This window comes from Cryptomeria japonica, chromosome 5, assembly GCF_030272615.1.
Source record: "Cryptomeria japonica chromosome 5, Sugi_1.0, whole genome shotgun sequence".
Lineage (NCBI taxonomy): Eukaryota > Viridiplantae > Streptophyta > Pinopsida > Cupressales > Cupressaceae > Cryptomeria > Cryptomeria japonica.
The window spans coordinates 832,732,359-832,756,809 of record NC_081409.1 but is presented as its reverse complement, the minus strand read 5'-3'; the positions used below and the strand labels follow the sequence as shown (position 1 = coordinate 832,756,809).

The 24,451-nt window shown below is 35.2% G+C and overlaps 1 protein-coding gene across 4 annotated transcripts; it reads right to left on the bottom strand.

The window, feature by feature from the left end:
• Positions 1-760: 760 nt before the first annotated feature.
• On the bottom strand, positions 761-24,064 carry LOC131075512 (uncharacterized). Of its 4 annotated transcripts, none has more exons than XR_009113214.2 (6): positions 23,485-24,064; positions 17,471-17,703; positions 17,218-17,361; positions 16,725-17,125; positions 16,209-16,616; positions 15,411-16,103 (listed from the first exon to the last, which is right to left on the bottom strand). XR_009113214.2 is itself a non-coding variant. In XM_059221779.1 (5 exons), the coding sequence occupies exons 4-5, from the start codon at positions 16,216-16,218 to the stop codon at positions 15,553-15,555; spliced, it is 561 nt and encodes a 186-aa protein (XP_059077762.1). In that variant the 5' UTR covers positions 16,219-16,616; positions 16,725-17,361; positions 17,471-17,703; positions 23,485-24,064; the 3' UTR covers positions 15,411-15,552. The 4 variants fall into 4 exon arrangements, 2 of the variants coding, with proteins under 2 accessions (XP_057868348.2, XP_059077762.1); XR_009113215.2 differs by having other exon boundaries at positions 16,725-17,121; XM_059221779.1 differs by having other exon boundaries at positions 16,725-17,361.
• Positions 24,065-24,451: the final 387 nt, after the last annotated feature.

The window sequence follows — 24,451 nt, the reverse complement described above, 5'->3', positions numbered from 1 at the left end:
AAGTCGGGATGAAATGCAATAGTACGCATGTAGGAGGTCCTTGGCTAAATACTAAGACATCTACATATGTTGAGAAACTCCTAAAATAGTTGCTATGTCCTATGGCATGGCAATGGCGACAACAAAATAATGATCATCGGCCTCACCATGACTAGATGATGCACCTATGGATGGTCTCGAATGTGGTTAACTCATCATATATCTGTCTAACCTATCAGAAGAAATGGTGGATGTCACAACTAAAATATCTCCAATGGTGTCAACTGCTTCTCTCTGAGAAGCAATCACTACCCGATCTGTTGTGGGGTCGAGGGTGTCATGTCCCCATCATGGACACTAGACTAAAACAGTAAACCAATGAGATATCCCAGTTAGATGTAATAGACATAGTAATTGAACATACCTAGAATAGTGAAATAATAAATGTTGACAATTCTTCATTAGATAATCTTGTTATGCAACAAACAATTCTAAGAAAGCTCCTTGTATTATCTTTAATGATGATACATGAACAATGCCATTTCAATGACATACTTCTTAACCAATAAAATGGTAGCCTTAATAACAAAATTCTAAGTAGTTAAGAGTCATCAAAATTAGACGTTTGGCAATAACCCCATCATGGACACTAGACTGAAACAATAAACCAATGAGATATCCTAGTTATAGACGCAGTAATTGAACATAGCTAGAATAGTGAAGTAATAGATGCTTACAATTCTTCATTAGATAATCTTGTTATGCAACAAACAATTATAAAAAAGCTCCTTGTTACACCGAAGGCGTATCTTATATGAGATGGACAAGCTCATTTTGTCCACCAACTATCCAGGGTTATAGATAGACAGTGCAAGACGATTCCACTGTCTACAACAGTTGATTAACTTCCTACTACGTCATTTATCTTGTGTAAGCGATGGGACAACAAAACCACTCACTCTACCTTGGAAACTGCATTTGTGGGTCCTCCATTTTCATTCTTCTAAAATCCATTCAAAGTGTGTGGGTATCGAACCCCTAACTTTCTATAGTCTGAGTGAGTGTGTCCCTGATAGCACTTGTAGGATTCCATGATGCAAGGATTTGTTCACCATCATGCCTACCACATTCTACTATAGTCATGCTCTGCAACAATAGAAACATTGTTAGCATCATATTCATGTTGTTTACCATGAGTTTGTCCATTGACTATAAGTTTTTGAACAACAATAAAATCTTGAACTTCAAGCTTCTTTTCTACAATCTCCATTTCTCTGAGAGGTTCTCACAACTTTACCAATCATTTATATAATCGCTTGACATGGTAACTGAAGAAATGATAATATTAGATTAACAACTGGTAGCAAAACACAACATAAATTAAGCATACCCCGGTCCAGTCTAACACTATAACTCCTCATAAACTGAAAGACCTCCACCACAAATGCAACTAAAATTGCAACGCTCTTCCCCCAACATGACATCTACTTCAACATTCAAGTTCTGAAATGCAATTCAACCAAGCAATTTAATCAAGACTCTGAAAACCATAGCAAGACAGACATACAAGTTATGTGTTATTGTGTTGCTCCATGATTGACAAGCATAGAAGGTGCTAGAAAATAAGATACATGAATTTCCCATTAGACCCCTTCGAAGGGAAACTATTCTTTATTTTTTCCCACACAGTGCTCATGATCCTGGTCTGATCCTCTTTGTTTACAAAATAGACCATACCTATCAAACATGCAGCTCTGCACATGGAAATCACCTGACGTGGTAATAGAATGGCAGTAGTTATCTGTCCTAAATCTAGATAATTTATGATATTTTAATAAATTTATGTTGACTCTACCATATATCATTTTGTTTAACAACATTTTAAGAAAAAACATAATTTTTAAAAAATTTGTTTTAATTGTAGATTTTTAAAATTTTGTTTTAATTGTAGATTTTAGTATTAGTTTTAAATTGTAATATAAACTTTTTATCTATTAATCATAAAGAGTAAGATTTTTGTTTTATTTATAAAGTTTTAAAGTATTTTTTTTTTGTTTTTCATTAATTAATCAAGAAAGGTATTTCAAAATGTTGTTATAGTTTATGAAAAAAAATAGTTTTTTTTAAATATTAATTTTAGTTTTAAATTATAATATAAAATTACATTTTATTTATTACTCATAAATAGCAATATTTTTGTTTTATTTATAAAGATTTATTTAGTTTCTTAATTATTTAAAACCATTTTTATTAATTTTTTTCAAATTTTGATTTCATAGTATTAATTAATCAAGAAAGATATTTTGAAATGTAATAAAAAATTACAACCAACTAGGAGCTATTATGCAAATCATAGATGTAAAACAATGCAACATGGCTCATAAAATCCAACATAATCAAACAACAAAATTAAATTCATGACAACATCTAACAAATTTCTACATAGAATAGATGCACTTTGGAATTTACAAACATGCACTATATGCAAAGAATGTTACCTAACATGTTTATCCACTCATCAAATAATAATTCTATTTGTAGAATATGTTTCAATGAGAAGCACATACATCAATTTTCATCATGTGCGTGAGCTAGAATTTATTCATCTCATTTCCTATAAATATATCTCAAAAGATGACACATTAGTGTTGTGTCTCGTATATAGTTTTATAGGGAATTCAACCAAAGACAAACATCGTATGAATTTGAATATTAAAAATAAGATATTGTTGTGTAAAGAAAGCATCTATATTGAGTAATATTTGTAGTAGTAAAGAAATGGCCCACCCTTGAACTAACCTATTAGTTAAAATTTATTAGCTAGTGTTGTGATTGTCATGTTTAATTCTTTTGCTAAAGATTAAGTGACTTAATAAAGTATTCTATATTAATTAATTTTTTGTAATTCAATTTGTTTCATCCCTAAGTTTATAGTTATTTGAAGTCTTCCATACTAACAAATTTAATTTTTAATTAGAAGTGTTTCAATAAAGGTGAGAGGCTAAAACATATTGATTGCATTATAGATGTTAAAGAAAACAACCTCAACTAAATTAGCACCAATTGTCACTTTAAAAAATATATCTATTATTAGAATGGTACAATATTTACCATACAAAGTCTAAAGTTCTATAGGAGTTTTATATAACAAGTCAATGAAAACCATGCTTAAAAAAAATGACCTAATTTTTCACCACCACTTCAACCATAATATTGCCATTTGAATAATTGTTGTCCCTTTGATCAATTAGACATTGTCACGTACTGAGTTATAAATATTTATGATAAAATACAAGAGATATTCTAGGCAAATCTCATGGGTATAGGAAGGATAACGAAGAAGCATAAATACATGAGCATATTCTTTATGTGATTTGCGTTTCTCCCTCTCCCTCTTCCAATACCTCTATATCTACATCTCTTTGTATATCTATCTCTATATCTCTATATTCCCTCTTCCACCTCTCTCTGTCTCTATCTCATTACCTCTACATCTCTCTCTACCCCTACATGCATCCTTCTCTCTATCTCTCTCTACATACCACTTCCCATGTCTCCCTATTTATATATTACTCTCCCATCTCTATCTATCCTATCTCCCCTCTCTCTACATTCCTCCCTCTCCTTCTCTCCATATCCCTCTCCTTCACCATGTCCATCTCCAATTCTATCTCCATCTTGATCCTATCTATATCTCCTCACTCCTCTCTCTCATTCTTCCCTCACTATCTATTTTATAAAGAACTACTCTGCAATAAAACATATAGTGTAATATTATCTGAAAATATATATATAGAAATAGTAATTTAAATGAACAAGTAAATGTGAGACTACAAATCTGATTGAATTATCAATTCAATATTAGGAAGAAGACTATGTTATTACTGATTGAATTCAGGTTAAGATGGTTTTGTCTCCTAATCAATGTAGTTTAAGTCATAAGTATGTTGAGATAAATTAATTATGGTTAAAACCAGCCTAAACCTAGTAGGGGACATTACATAGGGATGGTAATATTGCAAAAAATCTATAACCAACAAACCGTTTGTGTGCTAATGCATGTTTGTTAGCCCTACAATATAGATTTCAATCAGCCACTCTGCTTTGCGCGTGTCCAAAATAGCCGAGAAGGTCAAGGTAGTTGACCTTTATAACCAAGTGGACCTCAAGTACGCTTGTTGAGCAAAGCATAATGGTATTTTGTCGTTATTAGGATAACGACCATGAACAACTAAGAAACGAGGGTATATTTTCTTAGCCACTTCCTCATCTATGCATCGTGTCACCTAATATCCTCTAACCTTGTTCTTTTCCTGATATTGAGGAAATAGTTGTTGTTTAATTATTTCCTTAGGGACTGCCTTCTAAACATCCTTCAAGGAAACATCACCCGAGATCTCAAACCTCAACTGCCTAAATATGGCATCCACAACATGAGGGGCATAAGATGTATGGTTGCCTAGACTCTCTAAGGGTTTGTAAACTCATCAAAATGGTTTGGCATGTACTCAAGTGTACACACCATTAGTGCAAGGATCATCTATAACGGCTCTCAACTTCTATATTCCTAATCACTATGACAAGAAATGGCATCAATATCAAGAATTGCATCTTGATGTGCAAGTTGTGCATTTGGAGCCTAATCCTCCATCTATCTAGGTACATCACAAAGTTAGAAATTATGTAAGTGTACATGAACACACGAGAAAAGCACGAAAATTTACTATACATTAAATTAAAAAATTAAAAATACTAAACATTATTTATTTAAAAACAATAAATTCAATAGTTACTAAACAAATACGAGCATTTTAAATTTAAGCATTGAATTCAATAATTATTAAACATTAAAAATTTATGTTACGTTAAATTTAAATACTAAGTTACATTAAAATCTAAATACTAAAAATACTTGAGAGAGAGAGAGAGAGGGGGGGGGGGAGGGCGAGGGGGTCCTAAAACTTGAAATAAGGGCAGAGAGAGAGAGAGAGAGAGAGAGAGAGAGAGAGAGAGAGAGAGAGAGAGAGAGAGAGAGAGAGAGAGAGAGAGAGAGAGAGAGAGAGAGAGAGAGAGAGAGAGAGAGAGAGAGAGAGAGAGAGAGAGAGAGAGAGAGAGAGAGACTTGAATTAAGAGGAGAGAGAGAGAGGGGGGGGGTTCTAAAACTTGAATTAAGGGGAAAAAGAGAGAATGTGAGGTCCTAAAACTTGACTTAAGGGGAGGGAGAGAGAAAGTGAGGTCCTAAAACTTGACTTAAGGGGAGAGAAAGAGAGAGGTCCTAAAACTCAACAAACAAACAGACTAAATCAAAACATTAAATACTAAACATTTTTAAAAAGCAGTGTTAACCAAGGCCTTGACCCTTAACATAGTCAAAGACCATTAACAACACATAAACAAGATAGACCCAAAAAAACAAACCATGGGAGCAAGTCCCCAAACAAGAAGGTCAAGCAAGCAAACAAAAGCCTATCAAGCCACAAACAACCCAGACCCCACTCAAGGAGGGGAAGATACACCCAAACCTTAACAAAAAAGGGTTTGGGAGAGGGGGGAGGACTTCCCTTTCCGCCTGCGACAAACCACAATCCAATCAATACTATCATTAGGGCCATCAAGAGAGAGATCAAGCGGGGAGGACCCTGCAGAGTTACATTCACAAGCAACAGAGTGTTGTTGAAGGACCGTCGCAGGTTCCTGCAGAACAACATCAGGCTGCTACAGAGGGACAATATCAAGAGCAAGAGTAGAATGAGGTTGTGAATCCTCAAGGACAGTAGCAACTGCAGCATCAACAATAAGAGGCATTTCATCCCGAGAAGGGAGCTCATCATCAATCGAGTCAAAATCAGAAGCATAGATTGTCAAGTGGTCAATTGTAGCGTCTTCCCACCAAGTAGCATCACCCTTATGTCGCGAAGTGGAGCAATCTAAAGCGAAATGACCCATGGAGAAGCATTTTTGGCAACGAATGGGGATGCCCTCAAAATGACTATTAAAAATGACCAACTGTTGAAAATGACTACCCAACTGTTGTTTTCGACTTTATATATTGTTAGTTAAAAAAATGGTTAGAAGGGATTTTCTCAAAAGGGGGGTTTGAGCAAAACAAAAAATATTTTTAAAAAGGGGGTTGCAGCAAACCCCCGTGATGTCCCATGTACGAGCAAAGTGGGGGGTTCGCTCGAACATGCGTAGTACGAACAAACACCCTCAAATTGTTTTCCCTTCACCCACATTTTTCCTTCCAACGTGAAAGTGGGAACCATTATTGTGAGATGACCCATATAGACACCCCATTACAAAGCAACAACCCATATTGATTTAAGATCAATGGCCAAGACTAAAACATCAAATACTAAATAAGGAAAGCTAGCATGGTTATCCAAAATGGACCAATGAGAAATAAGCAACTATTAATCTAGCTTTCTTCTAGAAGTGGGTGCCCTGTATCCTTTTCTTTGGCAGCAAATTCAATGAACCTGGTCACTATGGAGTTGAGTTCTTCCATTGGGGCACTTGGCAAAATGTAAATCTTGTATTCCATCAAATCCATCTCATCTTGACATGTGGCAAAAGTGGCTATCCAATCTATTTCCAATTTTTGAAAACCATCCTCAATGGACAAGAATAAGGATGTCTTGCCAAAATGTTGCTTTTGGAGTGGATTTGCAAAAGTGAAGAAATTGCTTTGAACTTTGGCCTTCAGGTTCTCTACATCCAAGTCCCTATTGGACTATTTCTTGTTCAAGCACATCAAAAACTATGACAAAGACCTTGTCTTAGACAGCCTTAATTGTTTCCTCTATTATGGCACCATCAATCTTCATCTTCTTCAAGACTTCTCCTCTAGCTACCAAAGCATGATACCATGTGTTGAAGTCATGTGGTGTTTTGGCATCTATTACATTTCCATTAATTAAGTCATGTTCGAGGATTCCTTTCAGCACCTTAAAACATGGAATTGTCTTTACTTGAACAATTTGAAATCTTCCCAAAACTCAGCTATGCTCCAGATTCTATATATGAATGAAGAGATCTGACCATAGACCTGTGACAAATCAATTGCTCCAATAATCGATGTGTACATTGAACGATATACACATGTATATATAGAGTGTACAAGACGATGTTCTATAATTAGAAAAAATCATTAAAGTAAAAGACTAAAGAGCTAAACGCTAAATTAAGAGTACAAGCTAAATTAAGCTTAAAAGCAAATTACATAAAATAAAAATAAAAGTAAATGACCATTAAACAAGGAACTAAATATAGGTGACTAAAATATAATTAAAATATTCTAATACCCTCCCTTAATGGTCAATCTATCAACTAACTACCCTACAGAAGACACTGCAGGCCTTTTGATCACAAACACAAAGAACACTCTGCTGCGTCGGAGGCCCTCCTGGGATCTACAAACTGGTAATGACCAAGAATACCAGAATCCATCCAACGTGATGTTGGGTGACCAAACTAAAACCTGAAACCACGATTTTGAGGAAAAATCGACAAACCCTCCAAAACTGAAGACACAAATCATCATTTTGTGCAAAAAAAACGGTTAAAAACCCAGAAACATCGCATAGCAAGACCCAAAACATCACGTGGTAAGACACCAGAAATCACGCAGTAACACAACAGACATCACGCGGGAAAACACCAAATAACATCATGTGGTAGAATACCAAACATCACGTGGTAAAATATCACTCCTTGATTTTTTGGGACAAATCAAGCAAAACCCTCCCATGATTTTTTGTGGAGAAAAATCAGAAAACTCATCCGATGACAAAATCAAAAAGCATAAAAGGCTTACTCCTTCTCTTCAAAACGCTCTGCTACATGACCCTGCACTTGCTCCTAAGACCCTCCCTGGTTGGACTTATGATCAACCAACCTCTTTCTGTAGAACTTCATGATATGCCTAGGTCCACCACAATAGTGACATGTGAATCTCTACGTGAACCCCGCCTCAAAGTTGCACTGCCCTTTCTACTGAGTGTACTCGCCTTTGCCCTTGTCCTTGGCAGTAAACGCTTGTTCTACACTTACACTATTACTACCAAACTGATGCTTCCATCTACAAAAGTTTGGTGCAAAAATCAAGAAACTCTAGATCAACACTAGTAGAAGAGATATTAAGCATGTCAATGAAATGCTCGTAAGAGTTGGGAAGAGTTTTTAGTGTAATCACTACCATATCCTCTTCCACCATGGTTCGACCGATAGCTTCCAACTGGTCACAAATCACCTTGATCTTCGTAAGATGTGCCTGGATAGATGTATTTTCATCTATCATGATAGAAAACAACATATTCTTCATAAAGAAATCTTGGCTCTTGTCGAACGTTTCAAGAAGATCCTTCAAGAGATCCCAGATCTCTTTAGTTGTTTTACCTGAAGGCACCTGAGGGAGTTAATCATCTGTGACAGATAACTTGATAAGCATGACAACCTCTCGAATTTTCCCATCATGTTTGTGTTGGTCTTCACCTGTTGTTGTAGGACGAGGAGCCTTGCCCAAAACAATCTGATCAAGGCAACAATACTCAAAAATTGAGAGCATCCTCTGCTTCTAGGTATTACAGTTTTGGACATTGAACTTCTAATTGCTCTCCAACAGGATATTGGTCAAAGACGCCATTCTGGAAACTCACACGGAATTTGAGGCATGAATCCCAATGCAAATGTCAAAATTTGCTAAAGACCCAAAAAAAATTCGGAAACCCTAGACCACAGAAAAATAATCAACAAATGAGACTAGCACAATTCTCAAGGTTCAAAAATGTTTACACAAAACTCAAAGCGTGAAATATGAAAGACCCAAAAAATTATGTTGAGAACCCAAAACAATCTGCAAAACAAAAAAAAACGCTGATTTTTTTTTGATAAAAATCTGCACAAAAAAAAGGTTTTAATTTGCTGTAAATCGAGACCAAAAAAACCTGCAAAACAACAAAACCGCATTCAGAAAAGAATTACGATTTTTAGAAAAATGTCCCCCAAAAATCCAAAATATAGAAAAAATTATCGCCAAAAATGAAGCCCAAGCTTGAAAAAAGCGAATAAATCACACAGATGACGACATGGAAACGCAAATCATGCCCAAAAAAATGCGCCAAAGGAAACATGAAAATCATCAAAAAAAAATGTGAAAAGACACAAAATCTCGCTGCCACCACAAACACAGATCTGAAAAATAAATAGTTGTTGTCTGTGTAAAATAGAGTGGAAAATAAATGCGGAAAAAATGCGTCGCGGGAGAGCCACAAAAAAAATGCGATAAACTCGTGCAGAAAGAACAGAGTGTCAGGAAAAAGTCACGCCCAAATCTGCCAATTTCAAAAAAGACCTACAATTTTTAAAAAAAAACTTTCATTCAAATTTTTTTCATAAGAAAAATACTTCAAAATTTCTGGAAATTAAATCTAGGTAAACAGACACAAAAAAAAAAATGTATGGCTCATCACCCGCTCTGATACCATGAAAAATTAATTGCTCCAATAATCGATGTGTACATTGAACGATATACACACATATATATAGAGACTACAAGACGATGTTCTATAATTGGAACAAATCGTTAAAGTAAAAGACTAAAGAGCTAAACGCTAAATTAACCATGCTAAACGCTAAATTAAGCGTACAAGCTAAATTAAACTTAAAAGCTAATTACATAAAAAAAAAAAGTAATGACCATTAAACAAGGAACTAAATATAGATGATTAAAATAAAATTAAATATTCTAATAACCTGTGCCAATTTTTCCATGAATTTGATGATCTTGTTTGCAACTTCTGCAATCCATTCCTTGGCTTCTCAGGCTACCATCTTCATTCCTTCAAAATTCTCAACTGATTCTTACGAAAGAGACAAAGGTGGAGTGATTGTCGCCTCTTCTCTCCCAATATGATTTACCAAATGTTGGATATAATCCCTCAATTGGTCATTCTCTACTTTGAGTTTGTTCTTCTTTTCTTCCTCTTTCCTCAGTTTTTCCATGATGGCCTTGATTGAATCATCTAGCTCTTGGACTTCTTGTTACTTTATAGGACCCATGTACACAATTTTTAGCTCGTATTCTTCAAGATTGATGTCCTCTTTTGTTTTATTAGCCTTTCGAATGCCCACATACATTGAACAAGATCCTATGCTATCCTTATGGATTAAGGAATATTTCTTTGCCTTTTTCTTTTCCACAAGTCGGTTCAATCTAGCTAAGAATTTTGTTAAATCATCCATTGGTTGGACTTCTACAATAGCTTTCCTTGTCATTCTTGCTAGTAACCAATTTGGTTCCATTGGTTGTTCAATGCCAACATCTTCTTCATTTACCTAATTTCCTTCACTTCCTTAAATTCCCCTAAATGGGAATCATTCCCTCCTGAAAATCTCCTTCCAAAATATCAACTTCAATTTTCTCCAACTCCTCATCCATTATTGTCACTGGATTATCGGGGCCATCAAGAACAATTTGTTGCTAAACTAGTTCTTCACAAATTGGAAGAGTAATTTCCATCTCAATTTGTATATCTGCAACATGAGCTTTGTCCCTATTTGTGGATGAGCTAACTTCTTCAGCCAAAAAAGTGTTGGTAGAGGAATATGCATTTTTTGTTCTCTGCTTCTTGTGAACAATCTTCTCATTTGAAGTCCTCTTTCTTCTTGGCCTTAGTGAGCTCTCTGTTGTATCTTTCCTTCTCCTAGAATTTCCAATTTCCGGTTTCTCAACATCATGAGTCACTTCGTCCTCATCGAAAGAACAAGAATCCATGCTTCCCATTAAATCATAGGTTAAGGCAGTATTCTTCTCTTTCAATTTGTGAGTTTGCTAATCCACCCATCACTTAGTGAATTTCATCACTGGCCTCATTAATGCATCCAAATCTAACACCTCGGGTAAAGACCGATATGTTGCAAGAAGAGGTTTATCTTTTTCTTCTTCATAACATGGTTGGGTGAAATTTACATCATCCTTTAGTTGATCCAGTATGGGGAAAAGGTCAATTGTTCTAATCATGCTTATTGATATCCTCGACCACATTCTCCTGCTTATCTCATACTCATCAACCACATTGGGTCTCTAAATCCTCAAGATCAACTCTGTCTATACTTCATTTTGTTATCATCCCAATGTGATGATGGGGATCAAAGTTGGACCCTGGTCGATAAAAGGAGAATGGGTATCATTGCATTTCCACATCTGCTTTATCAACTACCTGTGTTGATGGACATGATTCTAACATATTTCCAATGAAAAGGGGAAAAGAAATTTCAGCCTTCTTCTTGCCTCTTTGGATTTTCTCATGTGTTGAGATGTCTGATGACCTCTAGTAGTACCATTTTATTTGTAAGATGTCTTGGAAGTTTGTATGGGCATCCTGTAAATCATTTGACTCTCAGGTAAGTGAATATGGAGAATTGAATGTACCATGATCCAATAATGCTTGTAACATCGTTGGCCTCTTGTGTCAATTGTCAATGAGTGTCTCCTTGAAGTATCCTAGTGAGTTACATTAGGAATGCATCATTGACTCTTTGGAAATGGAATATCTCTTGTACATGCAATTGCAGATAGCAATCATATGCTTTGAATTGACCATCCTTGTTTCCCACAACACTTTTGCAAATCAATCTCTTATATCAGTAACATCTTGCCAGCATGTACATGATGTAAGAACTCATTTAAAAAGCCTTTGAATGCTCCATGTTTCTTAGTTGCTCATCTATGCTATCACAAATCATTTTTGCCCAATATATCATCTTGACACCAAAAGTGACCTCTTCAATGAAGTAAAACATTCAAGGCTTGAATGAGGAGGCTTGAGGACTTCCTATGATCCTATTTAGCAGTAGTATGAGATCTCCATACACCGCCGTGAAATCTAACATGAGAAGTTTCTTAGGCATGTTAGTATAATGAGCCCTTGGCTTTTGCAGCCAGTGCTTGTTGATTATTTCAGCATAGGAGCCAAGTTGTGCTTCAAAAATTCTTAAGGCCTCCTCCTTGGTCTTATATATGGTAGAATGGTAATTTGGAACGTCGAATGCCTCTTTGATAGCCATCTCTCTAAGGTAGGCCAACACTCTGCCATCAAGTACCACAACTTGTCTCTCTTGGATGTTGTAATGTTTGGCACATTCTACTATTAGTTTGTTGCACTGCATAGCTAGAGGAAATCTAGCTGCTTGAACAATTCCATTTCTCATCATCTTGCGTGCTAATGGTGAAGAAGAGCAATCATTAAGCAATACATTATTTTCTTGAAGTCATTGAAGTTCGGGTGGCCAAGGTTGGTATCTCCAACCTTCTTCCACTTTGTCACGATGTTGGACTCGAGTTGTGGTCCTTTGTTGTTGAACTTCATCAATGTCTTTTTGGAAATCACTCAAACTAACATCTACCACTTGAAAATCATGAAAAAATCATAAGTTAGAAAAAGCACAAGAGGGTTTGATGTTTGCTTGAAGGAAATTTCGAAAGACGATTCTAATTTAACTTATGAAATTCTTGAAATCAAACTAGTGAAATTTTGGAAATTGTGAAATAAAGTATGATTATGAAATTGTAACTAAAAATCAGACTTACTGAAATTTTGAAAATTAAAATAGAACTCTGATTATGAAATTTTCCACCTCCAAAACTGTAAAAAGCACAAAAAGCGATATTGATCTTGAGTGAAATTCGAAGAATTTGAGATGAAAAGTTCTTGTGCAAGTCTTAAAAAATAGAAACTCAAACTAAAAGGACATCTTGAAGTATGAAAGAACTTGAAATTCTGAAAAACCTACCTTCAATCTTTTGTAAACCTAAAAATTTTGACAAAATTCCTTAAATTGCTTTAAGGAATTGTTTCCAACTTCATCTCCCAATGTAGAAATTAACCTGAATCCCCCTAAGGATTACCTTCCACCTGCAATTTACTTAGAATTTTGAAGTTTGAAAGAGATTCTTTCATGAGCTTCAACTTCAAACTTGAGCAACAATTTGTGAGTTGAATGAATGCCAATGCTCATGTTTATAGAGAAGTTGAACTCTTGCTATGCTTTGTTTTTTTTTGTTGTGTTTTATTTGGAAATGAATCCAATCTTGCTTTGAGCACCAAGTTGAACCTTCCCTTTCTTTTTGCATTTAATGACCTCAATGGCAATCTCTTGCTTTCTTCTAGAAAATTCTTCTTATGGCGAACTTCATCTTGATTTTTAACTTCAACACTTGGCCAAATATCCCCTTATGGCAAACTTCATCTTGATTTTAACTTTTTGCTTAAATCCGCCAATACTTACCTGAAGTTTCCCTTATCCTCTTTGGCGAACTTGCTTCTTATTTGAGGAATTTTCCTATCCATCATACTTAGCCAAATTTTCTCATCCTCGCCTTGGGTGGACTTTGTACGAGGTTGAGGAATTTCCATAATGCAAAGAGTGCAGACTTCACACCAACTCGTAAGGATTTCCTCATATTGGAGCAAACTTCATGGTGAAACAAGGATTCTTTTACGTTTCCTAGGCGGACTTGGTATGCATTCAAGGAATTTCCTCATTAGGAAGGCAGACTTTGCATGAGAACAAGGATTTTTCACCATCATTCTGAGGTGGACTTGGGCTAGGATTAAGAATTTTCTCTTACCTTGGAGAGAACTTCATCACAACTAAAGGATTTTCCTAAGCATTCCTAGGGCGATCTTCACAATCAATAAAGGAATTTCCTACCATGCTAGTGGTGGACTTGGTGCTAATACAAAGATTTTCCATCATGAAAGAGAAAACTTCATGTTTGGACAAGTAATTTCTTCCTTTGAAGGGCGAACTTCATTGTTGGCTAAGGAATTTCTTCCTTTAGAACAGATTTCAAGGCATTCTCCCATACTTAGCCATTTCCATTAAAATTCCTAACTACGAACTTTCTTGGCCTAATAAAATTCCTAACAATGAAACAATGAACTTTCCTACCCTAATAAAATTCCTTTCGACTCAAAAACTACCCATGACCCCGAAAAAAGCAAAAAGCAACTTTCTATAAAAAAAAAGCAAGCTCCTAGATTGGCCCCAAAACACTAAAAATAAAACTTTTCAACAAAGCCAAAAAAAAAAAAAAGTTTTCCTAAAAATAGGAATATCAAAAAACTATGTTTTTACTCCTTCACCTGTCTGAGCACATCTATAACATCATAATACTCGTTTGCCCATTCTTTCTCCTTATTGATTTTGATGACTCCTCCAATTTGTGAAAACCTTGGCTCACTTGTGAGCAAGAGACTGGAGACAAAACCCTAAGACACCAAAATACTACTCAAAAAAAGAAAAAACAAGGGAATCCTCAAAACTGAAGATAAAAGTCTAGCACAATAAATTAGAGTGCCCATTAGAATGCCCCGAAACTATTATAAGTGCGATATGCATTTATGAAGCCTTACCATATCCTATTTATTGCCCTCCTTGGTTTCAATACAAAGGTCTGCTAGTTTGAAATCAATGTTAACCACTGTGTGACTCCACGAAAAGTGATTATCGCATTAGTCCAACATTGCTCGCTGCATTGAAATTCATGGAGCACAGTACAGGAGCCCTTTCGAAATTGGAACAACAAGACTCTGTGCATATGTACTAATGTCATGTGTGTACTTCGTGGGTAGGTGGGAGGATGTAGCTGAAATAAAAAATCAATGTAAGCTAGGGAAGGTGATGAACATGGTGCATGGCTTTACAGTGGAAAACAAAATCACATCCTCAAACCGAGAAGATTTATGCAATTTTGGAAGAGTTAAACCTACAAATGAATGTGGTTAAGGATGTGCCAAGCATGAACTTTGGAGCAATTATGACACTTAACATAGTGAGAAGCTGGCAAGTGCTTTTGAATTCATCAATGCATTTCATGATACATATATTCTAATCATCAAGAGCATTAGTGTGTTTGCAGACTGCCACCTCGCCTGATATATCTAAATTAGTTGGTAGAAAACATTTTCAGTGACTAATTGCTACCATCAAATGGTGTACTCGTGAAGAGATTATTAGTGATACTTAGCCAAAATAAACTAGTGAAAGTGAGGATTTATATGAAAATTACTTTGTCTGCATAATCAAAATTACTTTGTCTAGGTAATCAGTCTTAAGATTTTAGAAATTTTGTTGTCAACTTGTAACACTTAATGAAAGAGGAAATACTTGTTTGAGAAGACAAAACATTCCAATCAAGATTTTTTATGTGTTGGAATCAAAGAAACGGGACTCGGACTCAGCAAGGCCGAATTGGACTCGGACTCGGGACTCCGAGTTAGACTCGACTTCAAACTCGGCTAAACTCAAGAAAGTTAAAAACTCGAGAAATTTGATTACATACACAAGTATACATCAATCAAACTCAGCTCATTTGATTACATAAACAAGAATACATCAATCACATAAGCATAAACACAAATTGTAGCTGAAGGAAATAACAAACACAAATATATAAATATTGTCAAATTTATACAATATTACAAAACTCATGGAATAAAAAAACTATGTCATCATATGATCATCATCAAATGTTCCACACAAATACCAAAGGTACATACAACTACAAGCCTATGGCTCGGAGGAGCGTGCACCCTCTCGCCTCGGCCCCTTGCGAAGGCGTTTAAGGTAGATCCTGGATGATTCGGCAACCATAGTCGCTCCCCGTGACACCATGCCATGCTCACCAACATCAAGAACATCTGTGTCACTATCAGTATCTCTTGTCTTTGCTCGTGCTCTTTGCTCCTCCTCTGCCATGGCTACAACCTCAACCTCCATATCTACCTGGTCAATCCAATCAGTGTCATCATCATTAAAGACAATCACAAGATCTATCTCACTCTCATTGGCCCACTCTGCTTTAGCATCAACCTCATCTAGAATGATAGGAGAGATGTCAACTAATGCATTCTTTCTCATTCTCAGGCGGAGGTTGTAGTGAACAAAGACGAGATCATTCATCTTCTCCACAGATAATCTATTGCACCTCTTGGAGTGTATGTGCTCAAACATACTCTCATTGCGCTCACAACCAAATGCGTTGCATGGTTGGCTCAAGATGCGAATGGTCAATTTCTGAATATTTGGTGTCATTGGGCCAAAAAAGCTCCACCAATGATCTGAGTTTGAAATGAGAAAAATAAATAAAATCGGTCTCACTCATGAAATCATTTAACAATATACAATAAAAAATAAAAAAATTAAGCCTTACAATTTATTTTTACCTGTCATCATAGTTGTCCTATCGTCTTTGGCAACAAGACAAGAGAAGGTCTCCCCTTGTGCATCTGAGAACAACTATAGCTCTTGAATAAGCTCTATCTGAGTAGTACCGGTAGGTACCATCCTCTCCATGATCGAGTATAGCCCATTAAGGACCTCTACATCAGACTTGAAAGAAGGGATTAAATGGAATGTCGGATTCAGATAATAGGCTACTGCATGGATGGGCCTATGAAGCTGATGATGCCATCTCCTATCATCATTTCCCAAATGGGACCATACTTTCTCTCATCTCCTCCATAGACGGATTTGATGCCCTCTTTCGCCCTATCCATGCCCTCATATATGTAACACATTGTGGGTTTTTCTCCATCCGCAACTCGCAACAAAACCACCAAGGGTTTAACAAACTGCAAAATTGAAAATATTGTGTAATTTAAAAAAATGAGCAAATAAAAGAATATATATAACAAATTATTAAACAAGAAGTCAAATTGTAGAATTTATAAAAAAATTACCTTCACTATCTTATCGCAAGGGACCCAAAAGTCTCATTCATCAAAAATGCAATCTGTCATATCTTTCTTTGCAGGGGTGGCAGCATAGGATGAGGAAGACCACTCCTCACCAACAATCATACGTCTCAAGGCTGACTTAGAGCTAAGCATGGACTGCAATCTGATGAAGTTTGTGGTAAATCTTGTGATTCCTAGACAAGCCAACTCCTTCTGCTCTGTGTATTGTCTCATAAGAGCCAATGCCCATGAATGATTATTTACAAATTTGCACACATTTCTCGCCCTTTCTACACATCTCTTGACCCGTGGGAGTTTTCCAATATCCTCCAACATGAGGTCAATGAAATGGGCAGCACATGGAGTCCAAACTATAGATGGGTGTCTCTCCATCAATAGTCTACCTTCAGCAACATAATTTGTAGCATTGTAATTAATGGAGGTACAAAATAGTAATTAATTTGCAAACAAAATTAGTTTGCAATCAAAAGTTTACCCGCATCAACATAATTTGTTGCATTATCGGTTACCACTTGTACCACGTTCTCCTCATCAATCACCTCCTCTATCTGCTCACATAGGTAAGTGGCATTCTTGCAATGGGTGGAAACATCAATGGACTTGATGAAAACGATGCCCCCTGAAATTTTTTTTAAAAAAACTAGATCAATGATCAATCAATAAACCATTAAATAAAAAATAAAAAATAAAAAAGTAAAGACTAAATGAAACTAAAATTAATCAATCACCTGCATAAGAAACAAGAAAATTAAGGAGAGTTCTATTTCTCCTATCCGTCCAACCATCAGTCATGATGGTGCAACCTTTAGTGCTCCATATATGGTGTTGTTCATCTAATTCTTTCTTCACATCATTCACCAATTGAGACAAAATGGGTCCCCTCAAATCACACTCAGTAGGGGCTTTGAACCCTGTCTCGCATATGGTAAGGGCATCAACCATTTCTTGCCAATAAGGAGACCTGTCACAAATAAATTCAATGAGATAAGTTAAATATGTTTTATGTACTATATAGTATGTACGAGAAAAAATAAAACGAAAAAAATCAAAGTATAAAAATTAAAACAATCAAACATAAAAGTTATAAAACTTTCACTTGGCTATAAAGAATGGAACGTTGTTGTAGACCCAAAACCTGCCAACTATCATTTTAGCGGCATCATAGACCTCCTTGTTCCAACCCATGCCCTTAAGTGACTGTTGGGACCCAGGGGTAGTGTGAGGCACAAAGAAGGTATCCAACCTAGATTTACGAATCTTAAGTCCAATGCTAACACTCCCACAACAACTACTAGTGCTAGAAGCATGAGAAGTGGCGGTGGCACTACCACTTACAGAAGTAAAAGCGGAAGCACCAACACTAGTAGTAACAAACTGAGTGGGACGATATGGAGGTAAGGAAGAAAGGCCTCCAACACAACCTAACTATGTCCCTCTTCCTGAAGTTGCCTCTCTCCCAATGGCCGCTCAATCCTCCTTTTGTTTCTTTTTCCTTTCAATTTCCTCAACCATTACATAACAATCACGTACGACCTCAGGGAGTGTTTTTAGGCATGGTTCGGCATCATGTCTACGCACACTATAAATATGGTATTTTAGTCTATATATTCCTCCATAGAATATTGTTTTGCAAAATGTACATTTTGTTTGCCCCTTTCCTTGCCTTGGAAAATCCTCATGATATTTCAAAGCAGGGTCTTTTCTAATGGAGGGTCTAGAAGCTGAAGTAGACATCGTAGGATAGTTTTGTGAAACTTGAAATTGAGGCAAATAATAAAGTGAAATTTGCTGCAATAAAACATAATAAATTTACAGACATACAAAAGATTTTGGAAGAAAATATAAAACTTTCAAAATAAATGAATAGAAAATGAAATTTTTGCATACAAAAAACAAAAAAATCTTTAAAAAAACAATCTTACAACAAGCTTGAAATAAGCTACAAACTCAATGCACCCTTGTTTTTCTTTACAACCCACTTTTCTCCTCCTGTTTTTTCAAATGAATGAAATGAAGTTCACTTTTAGGGTTGAGGATAAATAACATAAAAAAAAAAGTTTAAAAATCTTTTAAAAATGCTTTTTTTTTTGGCCTTTTTGGGTCTTGCCGTCGACCGAGTCCCAAGCACGAGACCCGCAGACTTTGGCGAGTTTATGCCAAACTCGCCAACTCGGCGACTCTGGCGAGTTCGCCAAACTCGGGGGGCATGTATCGTACTTGGACTCACCGAGTTTGACGAGTCCTTGGTGATTTTCTGATCTCTGGTTGGAATAGGTTGAAGAATGCTTGTTTAAGATGATAACATAGATGTAGTCCTCGAATAATAAATAAGTTGGGAAGCGAAAGATGATCTAAACACATATAACTGTAGATCAAAAAGTAACTTCTATGCTGAATGATGCTCATCTTTTTACTTGTAAATGCTACTAGGTAGGCAAACATCATAAGTTGTTGTGCTTGACAAACACTCATTCACATGTTTTCTTTGGATTTCTTAAGGTTTAAGAAGATGATGTGGGCACTTGCCATTTGAAGAAATTTTTATATATGTTCATTGAATGTGAAATATTTTTTAGCATTCTGACCAGGCTGATCACTGTGAAGGCCATCTCAGCCTGCTCTGCTTTTGTTGATTGAGAAGGGTATATCAGGACTCTATTGTAACTGATATATCCTTCCTCATGAATTCATTTTTCCAGGTCATTTGCATATTTTTCTTGTGACACAGATTTATCATGTATAGAACGTCAATTCACCGAGTAAGAAGATTTCATCCATCTTACTTTTCTTCGCCTTTCTTCCTCAGCTTGCTGTCTTGCAACATTTCTATTCATTGCAAATGCATCAATCTTCAACAATTCAAGCTTGTTCTAAATGAGTGAGTGATTGTGTGACATTCATAAGACCAGTGGAACCCAAGTTAACTGTTCAGAAACAAACAAAAGTTCTATCTAACAAATCATAACCCGTCTCTGTAAAAGTTTTTAATGATATCCATAAGACCAGTGAGAATCTATGGAACCCAAGTTAAACTGTTCAGAAACAAACAAAAGCGCTATCCAACAAATCATAACTCCTATTTCTGTAATGACATCCATAAAACCAGTGAATCTATGGAACCCAAGTTAAACTTTTCAGAAACAAACAAAAGTCTATCCAAAAATCATAACCCCTATTTCTTTGTTGATACTTTGTCGAGAATTTAGTTCCACCTTAATATCTACATATGACATGCATTACTATTACTTATGATAATAAAAAGATATCGAAAAGCTGTTTCAATAATTTTCATGTATTTAGCAACATTGGCCTTCTTATTGAAAACCGATATAATAACCGTAGTTTCAGAAGCTTTAGCCTTTAGGTCAACATGATTTCTTATAAACTATTAGATCCATTGATACAACTCACCAATACTTACAAATATATGGAGAATTTTCCATTCTTCGCCTATATACACCTCTTTTTGTTCTTTACGATCAGATGTGAAGCCTCTAAGATTGGGCCATACAATATTGCACGAAATCAATTTCTTTATGGTCTGTGACAACAGTCCTTGATTATCTTTACTCCTATAAGGCCCTATATCAAGTTCTTTACAGATATACTTTCCCATCCAGAAGAGCTTTGGGCTCATGATAGTCATTTATATGAATATCACTGATTGTGTTGGCACCATTCACATTTAAAAAAAAATTAGGCGTTTATGGTTGGCTTGGCTTCACTAAACATTCTCACTTACAATTATAAACTCTAACAGCAACCTTTAAACTGGAAAAAATAAAAATCGACAGGAACGTTAAAGCAAAATAATTATAAAGAGCAGAATATCTAAAATACCAAATATGGTCAATCTGACGAATTTCAAGCAAAGGCTCAAAATCAAAAAAATAAATGGTTTCCCCTAAATATTACAAATACAATACCAGCAACCTATGAATCCAAATTTTTATATCTCCATATGATGGAGATACTAAAATCCTTTCAACTTTGCGGTGCTTATTGTATTCTGCAGTTTCAGACATCAACATTAGTCCTCTTCAGATGATTCAGATGTGCAAAACTTCCCATCTCTTAAATCTCCAGACACGTATCCAAATTTATAAGATTTGCCATATCAAAGTCCCGATAAGATTTGCCATATCAAAGTCCCGTGATACAGATTTCTATTTTTGACAATTTCTATTTTTTACAAGACCTTAACTGAAGACAATTCAATGCTGTTAACACTGTTAAAACCACTTCAGTTATATTTTCTATGTGCTCAAGGTGGGTGAGGTGATTCAAGACTGGGACAATGCTCTTTACGAATTGAGATCTTATTTGCAAGATTCATATCATCTTTGTGGTCTCAATTATGCTGCAGGCTCAAAACAATTTCCTCCACCATTGTCAATTAACATGAAATTATTTTTAAGATTGGTGAATTTTTTCACTCTTATTAATTGATAATCCAATGCATACTTCTTTTAGTATTGTATTTTCAAACACTTTAATATTTGTTTTTTTTTGTTTCTTGCAATGACATCTCATGAAGCACTAGCTTTCAACTGGAACTAAGCTCAAAATCCACAGTGAAATTCCTTATTTTAAGAAATTTACAATAATAAAGCATTCTTACTCAAAGTAATATACCAAAATGCATAATCTAACATCCTTCATATTAAGGGAGAAAAATAATATTTTCTCCAAACATCCATTCAAATTCTTAAACACTGCGAATTTTGCAGACTCTATGAAGGGATGCTATTGTGTTGACAGCCATTCAAGTCAAACTCCTTGAACGACGGCAAGACATTTGATGTCTCTGCACAATCATTTGAGTTTCTTATAAAAGGTGTAATTTAAGTACCAATTGAAAAATTTAAGTACCAATTGAATTTCTTATAAAAGGTGTAATTTAAGTACCAATTGAAAAATTTAAGTACCAATTGAATTAAAAGCCTGAATCTACAGGACATTAGTACTGAAGCGGTTCAAATTTATGCCGCAGTTAGAAAAAAATTGCATCAAGCTACAGAAGGCTTCCAACAAATTGTAAAATGTTGAAAATCATCAAAGAGAGCAGAAATGTAGAGAACGAGACGTATCAAAGATTTTATAAAATTAGGCGTGCCATAACCAACAAGGTTGGAATAAATTTATTTTAATTATTATTCCATTTCTTTTCACACATCTTGAAGACGTTTATGAAGTTTGAAGCAAAATCAAAACTCACAATTCATGAAATCTTCAACAAGCGCTTGCTCAGCAGACCATCCCGATTCCTCTCCAGTTCCATTTCGTTACAGTCAGGTTCTTCAGCTCTCTGAGAAAATATCTTTTGGTTCACCAACCAAGTCAACAAGACGCAAATTTTTTAGGGCCTGAAGTGCATATTCAACACTTTCATCTGAATTTCCATCAGTACAGCTACTCACTTTAGTTCTCTGTAAAAAACTGCAATGCTCATGAAGATCTGTTTTTGCTTTTGGCTTAGTCATAATCTTGAGTCCCTGATTTAACATGCCATGTCAATGCAAATTATTTTTGCTTACTCTGCAGCTCAATAACAAACTTATCTTTTAATGGCTTGAAGAGCATGCTCAGCGATTCATTTTGATCTCGGCCATATCCTTAGTCATGATGTTCTGGTATTTGATGTAAAAATATTTGTTTTTGCTGGCCATCTAGTTTATCTTTTCATTTCAAATGATTTTTCTACATTTCATCTAAATCCCTCCCATATGCTTACAGTGAGATACTGCTGTTTTCTGAAAAAACAAGCAATGTCTATTTTTCCCCTTCTCTAATGCCTCATAGCTTATTTTAAGGGTATTTCCAATTGATCCAAATCCCCACACTTTTTTATAAAGTTTTTAATCAAACCTTTGTATCCACTATTTTGTGATTGGTGAAATGCATGCCAACAAAAATGTTTTTTGGCATGATCAAAATAAATGCAATAGAGAGATAACTCTGCCACATTATAAAACCCTTTCATTATGGGTTGTGACAATTACCAAACTATCGGAATGCACTTTTGATAGCATATTTTAGGAGCTTACTTTGCAAAGAAGGTAATTCATCTTTGGGAGATGTTCTACATGAATCAAACAGAAAGCATGAAATACTGAATTCTGAATGTTTGTGTTTGAACAACTCTTTGACCAGAGTTGTCTTAACAGAGCTCCATTCCAAAGATGCCAACCATATTAACTTTAATATCTTTTCATAATCCGTAAGCACTTTCAACATCTCTCAAAGATCACCAAGCACCACCCGATATATTTAAAGATACAAAGATTTTTTCTTTTCTATGTATTTAATTCTGTGGGCTTTGCTGCTTACCAGGACCACTGAAAATTAAAAGCCAAAACAAAAGTTCAATCAGAAAGACATTAAAAACCAAATTTGAAAAGGACTAAACCCTAACAGCACTGGAACCATAGTTATAAGATAATATATCCAAATACATATATAAACATTTCAAAGCCAAAACAAGAATTCAATCACAAAGGCATTAAAAATAAAATTTGGAAGAAAAACTAAACCCTAACAGCACTAGAGCAATAGATATAAGGTGATCCATCCAAATACAAACATAAAGCCTAAGCCTAACTTTGGCTTAAAGGAAAAGCAGAACCACGGATCTAAGATAATCTATCTAAAACACGCACAAACCCTTACTCTATCCCTTACTTTACTCTTAAAGAAAAAAAACACATATCTTTGACAATCTATACAACACATTAAAACTTACCGATCTTATGCTTGCTGGGTTCGTAGCCTGAGGTGAAGTAAGAGCTTCTTTCCACTCCTCAAGCTTGCCGGGACACCTGCACTTCTTTGAATGCACTAGTTTTGAGGCACAAGTGGGATCGGATAGCATCACGTCATAAAATGCAGAAATACTCGTAACCTTAGCATTCCAAATAGAAGCTAACCCTTCTAAACGCCAAGGAGGGTTTACATATCTATTTGTGAAGATGGCAATTTGATCTGAAAATAAAAACAAATCTCCCAAATCCATCTCTTCTGATTCGAGATGGGCTGTGACCCCCAAATTCGTAAAATGAATGTTAAGATGGAAAGTCGGATCTTCCCTCTCTACCCAAAATATTCAACAGAAGCAACAATGTTTGTAACTGTGGAAAATCAAAAAGAAGCTAGAGATTTCGATGGTTTCTTTCTTGGCAGGGAGGATTTACTTATAAATAGATACAAATGCGTGCAGAACAAGCTGTGCTCCACTTCAATCTAAATGACGGGAAACAGCAAGGAAAATGGTCACAAATATGATGCCTGCAACACACTGGGCCCTATCCCATGTCCTTTTACAAACCAAAATGATTTTTTTATTAAAACTTTGCTTAATTTGCTTTTTAATGTTCTGATTTTCATGTTTGTTTTTTAGGGTTTTGGACACAAAACAAACAGAGTCACCACCGATATATAAAATATAAGTTATTTTAAAATTATTTTATATATTATATATAGACATATAATTTTTATTTATTTAAAAATTATTTAATTTTAATATTTAAGAATAGTAAGATAACATTGAATTTAATAAAAAATATTTTTTTAATAAAAATTATAAATAAAATATGAAGACAAATAAATCATAATTTCAATAAATTAATTTTTAAAAATAACTTTTTTATTGAAATCAAATGTTTAAATATTTCATTTTATTTTATTATCCTTAAAATTCTCTTCAAAATTTT